Source organism: Ambystoma mexicanum, chromosome 2p (assembly GCF_040938575.1).
Source record: "Ambystoma mexicanum isolate Mex_15411 chromosome 2p, UKY_AmexF1_1, whole genome shotgun sequence".
NCBI classification, from domain to species: Eukaryota; Metazoa; Chordata; class Amphibia; order Caudata; family Ambystomatidae; genus Ambystoma; species Ambystoma mexicanum.
In genome coordinates this window covers 527,224,744-527,241,468 of record NC_090923.1, presented here as the reverse complement: position 1 = coordinate 527,241,468, position 16,725 = coordinate 527,224,744, and the positions used below count along the sequence as shown (strand labels likewise).

Genomic DNA, 16,725 nt, shown 5'->3' with positions numbered 1-16,725 from the left:
TGGAGTGAAACTGGATCCACAGCAGTTCCCAGGCCTAGCTGCCTTCTGCTGCCCACACTAAAAGGATATGCCATCTCCCTGATAATTGGATTGGGGTGGAGCACCTACAGACTGCAGGAGGTTGAACAAAGCCCTTCCTTGACTCAGGCAGATGGTTTATTGGGGGGGCCGTAAAATAGCTTCCTCTTGGCAGAAGCTGGGAGGGGCAGGGTCTCTGAGCTTGGCAGAAACTGGATAAACTGGTTTCTACACCATGTGACCTGAAAAGACACACCCCTGTTGGCCAGAATATGATTCTAAGAAAGATGTATAACTCACAGTGCGGACTTGTCAAAATGATACCATAATTCTTGTGATTTTTCTGTGCACGTTTTAAGACGCGTTGCGAAACTGCCATGTCCTGAGGCAAAACCCCGCTATTTATTGATATTGTAGACACTGCATTTAAGCTAGCGACCTGGAAAGTTACTGAGATGTGTGTGGGAGGGGGGGTGTATATGTGTATAAATCTGGAGAAAAATCCGATGTTGCAAAACCCATTAAAAAAAAAAAAAAAAAAAAACACAAAATGTTGCCATTTCTGGATGCAAGCCCCCAGGAAGAGCAGAGTTTGAACAGAGTATACCTCATTTGATATGTGATGGGTGCATGTAATTTTAAACAAATGTGTATCTGTGCAAATATGTCTTTAGGTCAAATATAGATTTGTGTGTAATTTGACAGGGAGTGTCCTTTCTGCAGGCCATTAAATGACATCACTATGACACACATTTCCTTCCCCCAATCCAAGCAGTGCGGAAAGCGTGACCAATGACAGTTGAGAGAGGGGCCGGCTTAGTGATGCTACACACACCCACTTTCAAAAGACATAAAAAGAGCCACTGGAAGCTAGAAAGGACATTCAAATCCAGTTGCTGCAACGCGCTCTGCCGGACCACACAACATCCAGAAGATACCAGATCCAACACTTAGACTTTAAAACTCCAAAGAACTTGATTCAGAACTCAAAGCAAGGGCCTAAACCCACAAACTGAGAACTCTTCTCAGCAGGCCTCAGCATCCAGCAAACCTAATGGCGGTAGCAGCATCCAGGAGCCGTGCAGATAAGCGCTGTGTCCAGAGAAAGCTGTGCAGAAAGATCCAGGAGCTGTGCACAGACGATGTACCCAGAGATCCAGGAGCCGGGCCAGGAGCAGTGTCAGACCAGACCAGCAGAGCAGAGACCAGACGCTGTGCGCAGAGACCGTCCGGGGCGAAACCAGAACCGAAGCCATCTTGACCCGATCCGTGAGACCTAGGCCTTCCAAATACATTGTGAGTACAGCTAGGACGGTGTGAAACCAAATCTCTTAGTTTCCAGTGATATAATCTAAGTACAACTGCCTCCCAACTGTCACTTGTCAATTCTGCAGCCGCATAGCTGTCACCTGTCATTTTTAAAAGCTGTCACCTGTCAATTTGAGTTACTTTAAATTCGAAAAACGACCTTTACAAATTCGTTCATATCTCTGGAACCGTTTGGGCTACGAACTTGGTTTAACTTTCCTACTCCTTATACTTTTTCCGCAATCACGATTCACGCACTTGCGAATTTTACAGCGATTTGGTTAAAAATCCAGCCACGTGTAACCATCAGCAGTCATTTCTTTCCTTGCTAAAAATTTGTTTGCCTCTTAATCACCATCTCCGAATCATTGCTAAAGTGAGCCTAAACTCATTCCAAGTAGCTACTACTCACCCTGAACCTCCTAAAGGGAATTAAAAGCATTTTCAGCATATTTCTCACTTCATTGCCACCACATTCAAAGCACTTGGGTCTGTGTTTCAAAACTCCTATCTGTTGTATAAGCTGCTGGGGGGAAATTGAACTGAATTCTATTTAATTGCATTCCTAAGAACTGTGTGCTCTCCTCTTCATCTCCTTACATTGCATAAAGGAGGGGGGGTGAATTGTCCAAGACAGTGATTACATTGTCTTTTGCTGAAATACTATCAAAGTATTTTCTGTACTGCATTTTCATTCCACATTGCATCTATTTGAAACCATAAAAGTATTGTTGCTATCTTATCCATCCTATACCCACTCATCATTGATTATAAAGAAGTGAGCTAGTGCCAGATTATCCATTATTGATTACTGCTCAGATTAAGTGTGATATTCAATTTATTATAAAGTGTGATATATATATTGTTTACATTCTCAAATAAACCTTTTAAACTTACAAAACAGAACTACTTCTTGGCTCAGTGGGGTCAGGGGGATTCTAAGAGAGGGGTGTTATATAGGGGTAGTCATCCAGAACTCATGAACTGGACACAAAGATATATCAATAAGGGTTTCCATTCAGTATCCCAGACTAGGCATTGACTTAGCTGTAGTGTTGAATTGAATCCTCTTACAGATACCAGTATATATTCAGGTTCCCAATTGATGTTGCTTAACTTTGTAAGTAAATCAGATGTGTCTTGTATATATGAACTTAAACTGGAAACAAAGGTTGAAAAAATAAAAAAACAAATCCAGATATTTGGATGCATTTTACAGAAGACTACCCAGAGAGGAAACAAGGGGATGACCCGGGTGGGGGAGGGGGGACTACAAGGGTCTTGTGAATTTTAGGATTAAAGTAAACAGTGTCATGGGATGTGGTTTTTTTTTTTTTTTTTTAAAGAAAAAGTATTCATCCTCTTCTAGAAGTTCAAGATCACACCAATTATGGAGCATAGAATTGTAGAGTACGTTGGTATCAGTTAGTACTTTTTTCTCTATTACATAATTGTTAACATTGCTTAATTGTCTACTAGCTTCCATTTAATATTGATTGCTATTCATCATAACTATTCCACCTCCCTTATCAGAAAGGCGTATGACTATAGTGTGATCATTTCTTAACTTTCCAATGCCTTGAATTGATGGAAACTCAAATTTCTTCTTGTAGATTGGATTTTGGCAGGTAGTTTCTTTAAGTCTTTCATGACTAAGTTTTCAAAAGTGTCTACAGGACCACATATTATGTTAGGACAGAAGACTTTGGGTTTAAACTTGCTAGGGAAATTTATGTCTGTCTGAATTCCAAATATGTCTTTTAGCATTTGGTTGTCCAGTTCAGCATCGTCCTCAGATTGTGGTTCTGACTGTTGCTCCATGCTCGCAAGACACATACCAGTAATATCTTTTTCAGTGATAGTCTATGAAGAAATATCTCCTTTCTAGATCGTCCCTCATCAACTTGGTAGCATAGAACTTGGTCAATTTCCTAGTGAACTTGAATAAGTCCACTCTCGTGGACGTATAGTCATAAAAATATTTCAGACTGAAGGACAGCCCTAGGGAGAGTACCTATCTTTTAATATTCTATTTGAAATGATGAAGATTTTTAGCAGAGATCTTCCTTCCTCTCAGTCTCCCCCTCGGGTTGCTGAAAGATTGTGTGGTCATATTGGACAGAATGATTGTGCTGGCGTCCCCTCCTTGTCGGGCCTTGTCCAGCGTATTGGCCCCTTCCCCTTTTGTCCACTCTGCTGTCTAAATGAAGCAGTTTGAACTCCTCTAAAAAGTTGAGCTTTTTTGATATTGGCCCATCGGTGTCTGAAGTATCCACTTCAGAACTACTCAACTCATCTGATACAGTGCCAGGTTTTTGTTGGTTGGTAGCAATCTGTTCCAGTCTATTTTTGATGGGAACATCAAAACGTATATATTCTTCCTTGTTCATAATCCAAATGATCCTGTTTAAATTTATGTTTCCTTATTCCGATTTCCCCCTCATGTCTTTCCAAATGTTCTTCTACTCTAATCCTTCTTTTCTAACATTCATCCCCATATCTCAGAGGCAAACAATTGTTACTCCATTTCTTCAATGCCTTTGAGATGTTTTGTCCTGTCTATTTTAGAGAATTTGATTAGACTCAATAATTTTGAAGGAACATGTATTAGTATGGACTGTCCATTCCTCAATGAGTTGGGGGGTCTATGTCTTCGAATGTGGGGATACGTTGGACTTCTAAATATGTTTGCAAGGTCATGGCCTCCCACCATTTGGAAATTTCTTTTTTCTTTATTTTCTCCAAGTTGTCCAACGTTATTTGCAGTGAGGCTTGCTGGTAGTTTCAGTCTTTGTTTGGTCCTGATTGAAGAGATTTAGTGCTGCCGGCCGCCTCTTCGCTTCAACTTGTTCTGCCATTTGTCCAACCTTAAAAAATATTGGTCGGTAAAATATGTGTGTTGCACTAAAAGTTAGTCTCCTGAGCAAAGAAAAGCTATATAATCAAATATGCTTTCCTTTTTGTTCACTCTCACTCCACAAAACTGTGGCTGTCAAACGGAATACATATATATGATACATTACTCACTGTAATCGTATTTGTGATGCTTTTATCTGCTTAGATTCACATGCTGTGCATAGGCCGACGATCTAGTGGAAGCTGCAGAGTATTACAGTTGTTGGAGTTTCAAAAACGGACAGCGACAGGGCATGCCAGTAATACTATCTCTATTGTGACGTCTACTGTACCCACGATACCTCACGTGTCGAGGTCCCTCAGATTGTTTTTTACCCGCCATACTAGACTGACGCGTATAGCAGAGTTCCTTTCGGCGATAAGCCATTGAATTTGTATAATTACAATAGTTTTTCTTTCCATCCTTTCTTCTACTGCCGTAACACCATGCCAAGGAAAGAGAAATGATACTGCAGTCGGAGACCATCACGACAGACCGTACTGCCCCTCTCCCCCCCATTTTAGAATGCATATTCTCCCCTTCCTACACTTTGTAGGACCAGCTGCCATCCCTTTTACCCAGAATTATGGAAAACACTCCATTTAAGTTTTGCCTTAAGTGCAACCATAAATTCCCCTGGGTGGACAAGCATTTAGTTTGCAACTTGCGTCTCCCGAGACACCACGTTGAAATGTCTTGTCGAGCATGCAGGTTCTTCAAGCCTGAGACGTTGAAGGACCGTTCCACTACGTGCTGGACCCACTACATCAGGCAACTCGAGGCAATGGACGTAGAAGGACCCTTCAATGATGGCAGAGATGCCGCACTTTCGGATGGCAAGGGCACCGGAGTAGCTTCAGCTACCCAAGCGCAGGCCCGACCCCGTAGGACAGGCTGGCAGCCATGTTGTGGAGACTACACCCCGGCGGTGGGAGCGCTTCAAAAGCACACACCACAAAACACATAAGCCCCAGTCGACAGATAAATCGAATACTCGACAACGTTCGACACCCCGTGAACAGTCCACCGAGTCCCGGTCCTCTGGGCAATCTCGTTCAAGATCGCCACACGACAGGGCTAAGATGTTGAAAGACGACAAGAGTGTTGCACGAAAAACACCTTCCGAAGGGACAAGGCGGCACATTCGAGCTTTGCGCACACACACTGGCTTCTCGGACACAAGGGCACAGTTCAAAGTATAAATGTCAGGGCCTTCTGACAAAGCCTCTTTTCCAATAACAGTCTATTACTGTAGAGGGCCCGTCGTAAAAAAAAAAAAAGAAAAATTAAAAACAAGCATCAAAGTTCCTTTCGCATGAGGATTTTCACACGTACAAGTTCTCGCTTTCAGTGTTCATCATGGGTCTCCATCCTTCAGGTTTGAACCCCTGTTTACACTTGGTCTCCCTCGCACCACAGATCTCCTTCATTCAGGCTCAGATCTCTTTAGCACAAAATTCACATTTGTCTCCCGTGTTCAGGTTCGGACCATGTAATCTAACTTTCTATGTTTTCCTCTTGATATCAAAAATCGAAGATTTTTGAATGTGTGAGGGGTTTTGCTTAAACCGATGCAGGACCACTTCGATTCACTACACACAGTGTTCTTATCAATCTTCTACTTTTGTTTCTGCCACCTCTTGGCAGGATACCTTACAGAGACCTTCAATTGAGCACATTTGCGGTGCCAGGCCACTGTCAATGGCATTTTATCTTTCCTTCTCAAGGTCAAGCATTCATCAGCAGTTTGGCTTTACTTAAATCTTTCATAACACGTGTTTAACAATGGTCATTTCTGCGAACGTTATACAATGTTGCTGCTTGCAACCTTAACTTCAACACAGACCGGTCTTGGGGGTTTGGAGGAGTTCCCACATATCCTATCTGGAGGATAGGGTAAAGGTGTTGAGGGGGAGGGATACCACATCTCGCCATTTGGTGTTCCACTCCCCTGAAGACCCCTCACCCCGGTGATCCTCCCGCACTGGTCCATCCCCAGTGTCTGGATCAAAAGGCGATGGCCACGCCCTGGCCACCTGCAGGGACTAGCAGGTGAGACACCTTCCGGTTTCTCACAATCTGTTATGGTCACTCATCACTAGGCCTTTTGCTAAAGGTCCCTCAGTATTGGCGCACCCATTGAATATATGGCATTTTTATAGAGCCTGTTAAATGGTTAAACCAATTTTCAGGGGAGCTATGGCAATTAACCTTATGGTTGTTGGTTCCCTGAGACTAGGGTCCAGAAACCCTAGGCATCCCTCTTGGTTGCAGCCTCCCGAGATCATCCAATTTCGCTTTATGTATCCTTCTTTATAGTGGGATCTCTGTAAGTGAAGCTCCTCTTTGTTCACTTGCCCCTTCAGTGACTAGGCATTGCATTAGGTGTTCATTTGCCCGTCTACAATCATTGTCAAACCAATCTGGCTTCCAAATCGCTCTTTATTTTCACTCGTTCGCTGGTCTTGTAAATAGTGACTATAGAGCAGCTACCAAGTTATCATGTTCAGCCAGGACCTTGTTATCACTTAGATCCCAGCCACATATATTCTCAATGTTTGTCAAGGCTGTTGATAAATATTGCGTTTTAGCCCGACTGGCTCAATGCAATCCCATTTGACGACACGCCCGGTATTTCTGGAGATCCTAAGTGGCCCACCTGGCACCAGCATATCGCCCCGCTTTCAAAATAATCACATTGACAGGCTAAGTGGTTTATGATTTTGCTTTCTCTGCGATCGACGATGAACACAAGTTCCCAGTCGCTAGTCAATGCAAGAATAAAAAGCTATATGTGTGGAACATCATTCGAACCCAAGAAAGGTGTTCTTTGGGGGGGGTGGGGGGTCATCACTGTACCTCCCATTGCTCGTCCTTCAATTTATTCCCTGCAATATTTGGGCTGTGTCTAGTGCATATGTTAAACCTGTAGGAATAGCTGTCATGCGCCCAAATTTTGTATCAGTTCCTGTAAATGTACTAGCTTCCCAAGTGGGTTCATTCCATATGGTCCATTTATATTAAATATGATTAGAGCATGCCCCTTTCTGTTCTTACCGATTGGAGAGCAGATTAACCCATATCACGTATTTCTGTTTGCCACTCTGATCCTGCTACCACCCTGGTCAATAGCACCCCCCCTTCACCCCATGGCCTCCCTCTTGCGCTTTTCACTTAACGCCTTGAAACCCTGTACCTCAATTGGTAATTGGGCCCAGGTTTCCTGAATACATACGATCTCACAGCTATGATCCAGGCAATCCAGTCTGGTTCGCTCAGGTGCCTTTCTATCCTAGCGATGTTCCAGGACAGAACCCATTGGGACATTCAATCCACCGCTTTCAGCACGTCACCTACCTAAGGGGGCTAAAATAAAATTTGGCCTACTGCTATTTGTTGGTCGCCCAAGTATTTTCTGTTGCCGCTCACTAAAAGAATGGTCTCAGTGAGATTGAAGTCGCAGGTGGAGGATAGGCTCCGGGGTCTCCACCAGTATGTTTCATGTTGAAAGGCGCAGGAGCTGGGAGTCTGTATTTTCGGCTGCAGGATTTCCCCCCCCCCCATACAATCACATAGATCCGATACTTGCTCTTAGGACCCCCAATTGTCTCATTGTCAGAGGATACAAGGGAGAAGGAAGTTGTTGAATGCAGTGACCACGTGGTAGTCACTAGGGAGGCTCTGTGGTCCCATCTACAGCCCCATGCACTCTTTCTTCCACCAACTTGAGTAGGGATCTTTTAGAGTGGGAGTTCTTAACCATCTAAACATTCTCCTCCCCCTCCCAAATGTATGAGAGGTGGGCGAGCGAGGAAAGCACCAGGTGCTTCCCCTTTTGGCTGCATTTCAGCAAGGCAATCCTTTCACATGCAAGTCTCCTGATGAAGCCATGGACCGGGTTGCCACCCAATGTATCCATTTCCTGAAAACAAGGCCCACCCACCGGAAAGAGGCCTGAGATGGGCTCAGGAACAGGCCACACAGTCACAGAATTGGTAATATGCAGCACCATGGAGATTAACTGGATTTCAAAAGGAGTTGGGAAATAGTGCGAAGCAACGATGGAGACCGGGATATGAATGTAGTAGGAAAATGGACAGGGTGCACAGCGTTGGTTTTTTAAAACCACCAATTCTGCATTTCTCGCTCATACTGGCAAGCTTAATGTGAAGAGAACAGCCAGATGCTCCTGCGTTTGAATGTTTGCTGCCAGAACAGACTTGCCGTATAAACAGACACATACAAATGTGCTGCTTGTGAGACACAAAGCACGGTTGGGATCAATGCTATGAGACACCGACTGAAACAAACCTCTGCGGTTCACAAAAACGTGCTTAAGGATGCCATCGAAACCACAAATTACTGCCGAACGGGCTCGCTTAGCGACATCAAAGCCACACAGGTCCGGGAGTGCACGTTGAAGAATGTCTGAGCAGAGTGCGTTGAGAGCGACTCGGTACAGAAGGCCTTTCTCAACCAAGTTCAGTAATTTTCTTTAATAATGTTTTAGGTTATAAGCTCCTCCCGGTTACAAAAACAAATTAAAGCAATGACCGGACACGAGTGATGCAAAAAACAAAGCATCAACATGTTGCTCGGATGGCGGAGGTCAAGCATTCTCTCTGCACCTGTCGCGGCCATTGTGGGTCAGACATAGGATCCGCAGCTTGTCAAAGGGCACCCTCCAGATGACCAATTGACCATCGCCACGGACAAATAAGTCAACAATGAACGGCTGAGGCCGCACATAGCCCGCACACGCCTCGCATCTCATGCACCACTTAACATCGTGTCGCCGTCTGTCCTAAAGAGCATATCACAGTTTCATGTGTAAAAAGCAGAACAACTTTACCGATTTGTATTTGGAAAGGGTAGGCTGGTTTCTAAGCCACGATCAGAACGCTGCAATGTGCCTCACAGAGGCAGACGTCGATCCATGACGTGCCGGTAATATTCTGGCGATAAGGATTTACCGGTTAAATACTGGTACCGGTAAATCCTTACCGCCTCACTACGAGGTCCCTTTGTGGGTTGGGGGGATTTAACGCCTGCTTTTTGCAGGCGTTAAAAACCAACCCGCAAAGGGACCCAGGGAGCTAATTACGGTTCCACAATTTGCGCCTTCCCCATTCCCATTGAGCCCCATGGGGCAAAAATGGGAATGGGCAATGGTGGAAGGGGGAATTACCGCCCCGCCAACCTTGGAATGGGGCGGTAATTCCCCTTTCCGCCAAGGCGGTGCCGGTATTTTACCGGCATGAACCATGGCGCTAATAGCGCCATGGTTCTCCGCCATCCGTGTAATGAGGCCCTTAGTCTTGCTCTTCCTCGCCCCGGTCCCGAAGGCAGCCCCGCCATTTCACCAACGAGACACCTAATTTCCTCTCTTAATGTTTGACACCCAATCCCTGGCGGGTTGGGTAAGGCTCACTTCACTCACAATAACCCTGTTCTCACACCAGCAGAGGAGGATTATAGTGAACCCAAGGGCTGAGAAGCGGGCAACAGGAATCAGGAGGAACAGTAGGCCTGTGTGTAATGAAGATTACCACAAGTAATCAGAGCAGCGACACCATGCCCCAACTTCCTCGTCCCCGTCCCATCTCACAGTAGCATGAGCTTTAGGGCAGATCTGCCTTGATTCTGCCGCCAGTCTCTGCCATAACAATCAGACCCATGAAGAAACAGGGAAGCTGATGGAACACGGTCCCTCTGGAAAACACACAGACACACTGCTATGCTAGCTCTTGCCTCTGCACCAACAATAGAATGCAGCTACACCCCCCCCCCGCCCCCTCGATTAATTATTAATTCGGCATAGCTGCACACATAACGTCATTCTCAACCATACCCCTGCACACATTCTACTGATCTTACACAACCACTGCATCACACCGAGCACTAGGAAGCTGCTACACACCAACTATTGCACACTGGCTTCACACATTCTGAGTGCACCCAAGCACGTTTTACTACACGACTCTGTGCTAGTCTCGACTGGTCGGTCCCCAAGGGCGTTCAACCCACAGCGCTTTGTAATCCTAACAATGGTAAAAGGCGCTATACAAACACCACCCACCACCACCAAAAGCCATTGATTGCCCTAAGCAAAGAGACACAGGGATACAGCAAAACGCAGCACAACTGTACTAAAAAGTAGAGCAAATGACTGAGGCCGTCATGGAATAGCACACTGAGGGACCGCTGTAACAAAAGTATGGTCATTTACACCCAGGAAGAGTCCGGAATTATGAACAAATTAGCTCTGGGCAAGCAGCAGCCCTACAGATGTCTACTGCAAACATTAAGTGGTGGAAAGACAGCTGAATGTAGGAGGAGCCGACAACGAACAGAACTTTCAAGTTAAGTAGCCATCTTGCGTGGCAGCTCAGCAGCGCTCCCCTGGATATTCTAGTTGATTATGGACTTTACTCAGACAGTGCAGCGGTCTTACAATGACTACAATATCCATTGGAAGTGATCATTTGAAATGAACTTTTTAGAATGAGCAATGGGAAAAACAAATTATTTAATTTTGTTAATCCCTTCCATTACCAGGAATACACAGATTTTTGTTTTCAAAACAGCCTTTGTGAACAGGCTTCGTTCAGACTACAACAAATGGTCTGTTTCTTCTGTGAACACCACAGCAGCATTTAATTGTGTTGGCTGAACATTGATAGTGCCGATGAACCCGGGCATTTGTTACAATGCACCAATACGAATTAACAAAAGCACCCTTAAGACGTCAGAAAATTTTCTAAGATAATGGTTAACCCAGCGGCCAATAGAATTCAATGGGACAACAGGGATATAAACTGGTGAACGGGACCTTAAATACGCTGGGGATAGAGATTGCACTAATGGCCAGTTAATGGGACCAGTCAAAAATTAATGAAGGGATGACTCCCATCTTTTACAAAGGCATGGCAGAGTTTACCAAAGTATACCTCCATTGAAAGCTCAAAATCCTTTGGGCGTAATTATAATACCTTTCGGAATTCCTGGTCACAGATGGAAATGAACCCCGTCTCTCAGGTGACATGGACATTACGTGTTCAACAAGTGTATTCCCCCCTAAATTATCTTACGTCCGTGGAGGATACAGCTGTGTCATTGGCTTGGTGTCGGGATGACATAACTAAAGGGGGGGTCCGCTCTTTGAAGAGATGAGGGAGTGTAACTTGGAACATTTAATATTAATCTCTAAAGCACTGCGCACCCCCGTCCCAACGGAATTCCAAATTTGGTATTCAAGGACAACCCGGCACCGAAGGCTAGGGTATTCGAAATCCTATATTCTCACATCATAGACACTGGGATTATAACTGATAGCTGGCAGCCATCTTTTTTGGTCCCGATCCTAAAAAAGGGAGAGGTAGTACCATCAAACTATCGCCTGTTGGCGATGACGGATTCCTGTCAGAAATGTTTTCCTAATATACTTTTGGATCAACTAACTACCTGGTTGGAAGTAATATTTTTTTCCTCCAATTTAAACCAAAGCCTTGTTCTAGATACCAAATCAAAGGCTTTGGAAAAATCCACATTACAAGATTATAGATGGTTTGGTTCTTATGCCCCTCAGAGACTGGAGCGCTGCTATGTTAGATGTCGCACCATATTTCTTTCGAAAGCCTATTTGGAAGACGCTCAAAAATAAATAAATAAAAAACCAAAACAAAAAAAAAAAAAGGGGGGGCGTCGATCCTGAACTGCTCTATTACATTGAATCGTTGCCATACGCCTTAGATCAGAAGGTCAACTTTCTGATTATATACCCACACACCAGGGATGCTTATTGGGCCCCACCGTGTACAACGGATACAAAGCGGACCTGGAACCTGCGCTCAAGTCCTCAAGAAACCCCCCCAAAAATATTAAATGGTACAAAAGTCATCTGACATAATTTTTGACCAGACACAGATTAGCTTACAACGATCGTTAGAAGCTCTGTTTAGTTATGCAAAAAGAAAAGTCAATGGTCATAAATAAAACGAAGATGCCAACCATGTGTTTGGGGTGGGGGGGGAATCATAGTTGCGGCCGAAATATTTAAGTGGCATCTGGAAAAGACAGTTAGAGAACACTTGGTTTTGTACTTGGGTTTTCCAATAACGGTTAGATAATCGGCCTTCCCTTACAAGGTTTTTATATATGAAAAACTATGGAAGAGGTGGATGGCCATTAAAAGCTACATCGAGCATCGCGTGAAGTTGTTACTTGCCAATTTGGGCATAACAAGCCGTTTCTCTAACAATGTATTACAATTGCTTGGCAAGGATATGCAGAACTATTTTATTTTAGAATTGCATACTTTTGCCAAAAAATACAAGTTTGATCTGGGTTTGAACTTGGAAATATTTGAGCGCTGCCCAGACTACGAAAAAGTGATAAAGAAAAAAGCAAGGGAATTTGATTTGGCCACGGGTATTGACAAATTATGCACCCTTCAGAGGTATAGGGAATTTGCGTGTCAAGGCTTCAAGCTTGGAAAGCCTCCGAATTATCTAACCAAATGGTCGTGAGCTGAGGAGATTTACGTTGCAACTTCCTTTAAATACTCCGTAGACTTAAGAATTCACTAGCCATTGGCGTAATGTACAAACACAAGATAAATTGAACGTATGAAATATATTAAACAAATGGAATGGAATGAACGGAGTCGATACGACCGATGGAACGCATGGAGTCGATGAACAGACGGAATGCAGAGAGCAGATGGAACAAACAGTGGATGAACAGATAGAGTGGTGAAACGGATGTAATAGACAGAATGGAACGGAGAGAACAGATGGAACAGATAGAACCGAGGAAACAGTTGATGGAACAGATGAGTCTATAAGAACGGATGGAGTTGCTGGAAAAGATGAAGTGGATTGGAATGGAGAGGATGTATATCCCCTATATATGCTATGTACCTGTATCCCCATATTATCCGTATCACATGTTTACCCCTATCCATCCCGTCGCGTTATATACATATGCCGCTTTGTACGCCCCTCTGTCCAGCTCTTGTGCCTGGTCGCAGGCGCTTTACTGATAACCACCCACCATATCACACTACTAAGCTTACTCTCTCCTATACACCATCATTCAACTAGAACACAGCTATACCATGATAAATTCGGGCTAGCTGTTCTCATACTAACATCACCCCTCGAACTCCTCATCGTCCTAATAACACAGCTAGCTGAGCACATTCCGGCTAGCTTAGGAGTCTCCTCAGGCCTAATGCAGCCTGAACTCAGTCTGGGTGTCCACCATCCTGGCTGAACACAGCCAACTGATTTCCTCAGCACCATACCTACCGCTAAGAAGCAGCCATCATGAAACAACCACACCAGCTGCACACATATCCGGTGTGCCCACGGACCATACAACACTCTCCCTACTGACTTGAACTGCGGTTCCCAAGGGCGTTCAACCTACCAGCGCTTTGGAGGTCATACCAATGATATTTAAGGCGCTATATAAATGTCAAGTAAAACAACAAGTATTGTTTTTCTGTAGAGACAAGTAGGCACTTATTGACTGCATGTGGGTCTCTGACAGGCCTTCATATAAGTGGGTATGGAAAATTCGTCAGCTCCCTGGAAAAGAGATCAATTTTGGGCCACACTGATGGGGGCCGAACCGATTGTGATGCAGCCGCTCACCATATATGAATATGAGTCATGAAGGACAAAACAGGGTCGCTTGCACAAGGGGGTGATGTATGATAGTCGAAAGCTTAATGGATTTAAAAAAAGGTGTGTATATATGAATTTGGAAATGTGAGTGACACCTCGTGTTGGTCACTTTTTATGATGAAATTAATATGCGATATATTTAGGGTTTGTATGGATTATAGTATTTTATGTTAATTGCTTTTCATATGAATTGTTTTATGATAATTGTGTTTTGTACTGTATTTTAATCAGACAGAAAATAAAGTGGTAAACCCTTCTGTGCGACCCTTACCAAGTGTATAACCAAAAGAACCCTCCCATATAACAATGCGCCCTCAGTGGGACTGCAACATTCCCGCAGAGACACACGATGACAATGTATGCACTGGAACACCAGACTGGCCCACACCCCCAAGCCATGGCTCGTCCTTCTACCCATGCACCTTTCCTCCAAGGCGAGTTGTTCTCTGGGCACATCGCAGTCAGCAATGGCTGGAGAGGCTATAGGAGACGTGCACCAGACAATGGGACTCTCAGAGAACAAGTGTGCCAGAGCAGCATATGGCGCAGCCAGTTCAGAACTGATCCCACCAATTAGGTACCTTACGTGGCGCGCTGAACACTAACAAGCGATTTAAAGGAATCTGTACAAATGCTAGCAGTAACCATCTCACGAACTTCAAAACGAGGGAGGGATACCTTGATGTAGCCTCCCCTTTGTAGCACAGGACAGTCATGATGGGCCCAAAGGTTCTCGGTCACCAGGAACTTGACACGATCCTGGCAGATGGCTGGGTTCTATAATTGCACATTTCCAGGCTGTAACAATGCAACCTGCTCAGTGGCCTCCAGCAATGCATACATCATGACTGCAACAAGCAGTAGAGAGAAAGCTTCGGGCAATAGGCTCAAAGCAGGAGGCGTACGAGTCGGATAAAAGTATATATATATCGTTTTTTTTGTTTGTTTTTAAACAAGTGTATTCCTATTTAGAATGCATGCAACAACAGAACACTTAAGTCCACTATCAATCTAAAAAGCAAGTTCTTTCTTTTCCGAAGGAAGGAAGGAAGGGCAGCCGCCTGCAACTCCCACCACAGGCGTACTTACTGGCCTGAACTCGTGATAAAGTTAAGAGCACAACGGACGCCTCCGCGCCCGATCTCAGAGCGTGGAACCGCCGTCTCCGGGTCTCCCGGAAGAGAAACGAGACGCGCCCCGGGGGCAGGCAGGAGGGTGTCAAGAGTCGCCTTTGTGGCATCGCGCAGCAGGCAGCGCTAGAAACATGTGGGTCAGGGCGGGCATGGACTCACTCGTGTGAGAAAAAAAAATAAAGTTGCCGGCTGTTGCCAAACAACGGTGTTGACAGATTTGCTGCCAACAAGCGCATCATTCTGAAAACAAAGCAAGTTCGTGGGGCGTGGTTATTAGAAGGGTCTTTGTCTTTCAGGAACATTGAGCACACGAGAAAAGAAAATGTGCTACGATGAGATGTATTCTAAGAAAGTCACAATGACAATTTACCAAGAACAGCTTTGGAGACAAATGTGTATCTGAACAGATGCGGACAGAACAAAATGCCACCTTTGCCCCCACACATCCTGCGACTGGCTGTGGTAAAGAAGGGGGCTACTGTACCCCTCTTTGTTGTCCTACTCGGGGAGAAGCTTGTCCGCGAGTCTACGGTGCCCTACGTGTTGACCAAAAGCATCACAAAAGGAAACTAGATGACGTAGTTGGTGTTCCGAGAAGCTACCCCAACTCCGCCCTATGTGGGAGGAGAGAGGACGCCACATTTATTTTAACAGCCAAGGAGAGCCACTGTCTGCCACCCCCGACACTTCTCATCGGTGAAGTGGCTTTTCGCCGCAATACACGTGGCTTGGCAACTACCCCCCCCCCCACCATCTTGGGCATGCTGGAATGTAGACTATAGTGTCTAGGCAGCATTGCCCACTGTACAAGCATGCAGACACTGTACTTTCTCAAGCCCTTTAACCGGTGTACTCGCTAGGGTATTAAAAGGCGCTTGCCCGCTTCTAGGGTCGCCGTAGCGCTATGCACACCTAGTCACGTTTACCGTAGTTTCCGTGCCCCTTGTAATGCCAGCTCAACACCCGCAATATGTGACATACGTTGCTATATGGATATTGTTTGCATGATAAGGTTCCAGTCACTAATGGCTCTCCTTCCACCCTACGCTGGCCATCCGATAGCAGTTTCCTGCTTTGTGTGTAGACTGGACACAGCCCACCCAGCAGAAAGCCGGGGTCCCCCTTGCGCGAGCAGCGGGCCCCTCCCCCTCCTTTGTTGCGCTGCCAGAGCACATCCTGTTTCCATGCCCCCCTCTGACTCACTCACCGCGGCGCGGCTCGGCTGCTGATCGCTGCTCGCCCCGCCGCAGCCCCGTGCTCCCCGGCCACACAGGCGCCTGAACGCCGGCCACAGAGCTCGACTCATGGCTGCTGCGCTCCGAGCGCGATCCCCGGCGGCCGCCCTCTTCTTCCGGATCCGTCACTGGCAGAGGTGCGGGGAGGCCTCGGGAATCGCGCACTTTGTCTGGGGCTGCGGCCCTGCTGCTCTCCCCTTCCTCGCCCCGCACTCTCGCTCCAGCCGGGCGGGGACTGGAGGCGCTACTCTCTTCTCGGAAGAGCGGCTGCCGCGTATATGGGCCGCCTCGCTGCTCCAATTAGAGCGCAGAGCCGCCGACGTGCCCCTGCTAGCCACGCCCCCAGAGCCCCAGCTGCTGGGTCTCTGCATCCCAGGCCTCCAGCGCGCGCCCCCGCCATCCGCTGCAACTGGAGAGGCATTCCGCTCACAAAGTGGATTACT

The 16,725-nt window shown here is 45.8% G+C and overlaps 1 protein-coding gene across 1 annotated transcript in view; it reads right to left on the bottom strand.

The window, feature by feature from the left end:
- LOC138566526 (haloacid dehalogenase-like hydrolase domain-containing 5) overlaps window positions 1-16,519 on the bottom strand; it is a 160,965-nt gene extending 144,446 nt beyond the window's left edge. Inside the window, exon 1 of the mRNA XM_069643954.1 lies at window positions 16,255-16,519. Coding sequence (XP_069500055.1) covers window positions 16,255-16,353 — 99 coding nt within the window. The 5' untranslated portion in view covers window positions 16,354-16,519. The remainder of the gene's footprint in view (window positions 1-16,254) is intronic.
- Window positions 16,520-16,725: the final 206 nt, after the last annotated feature.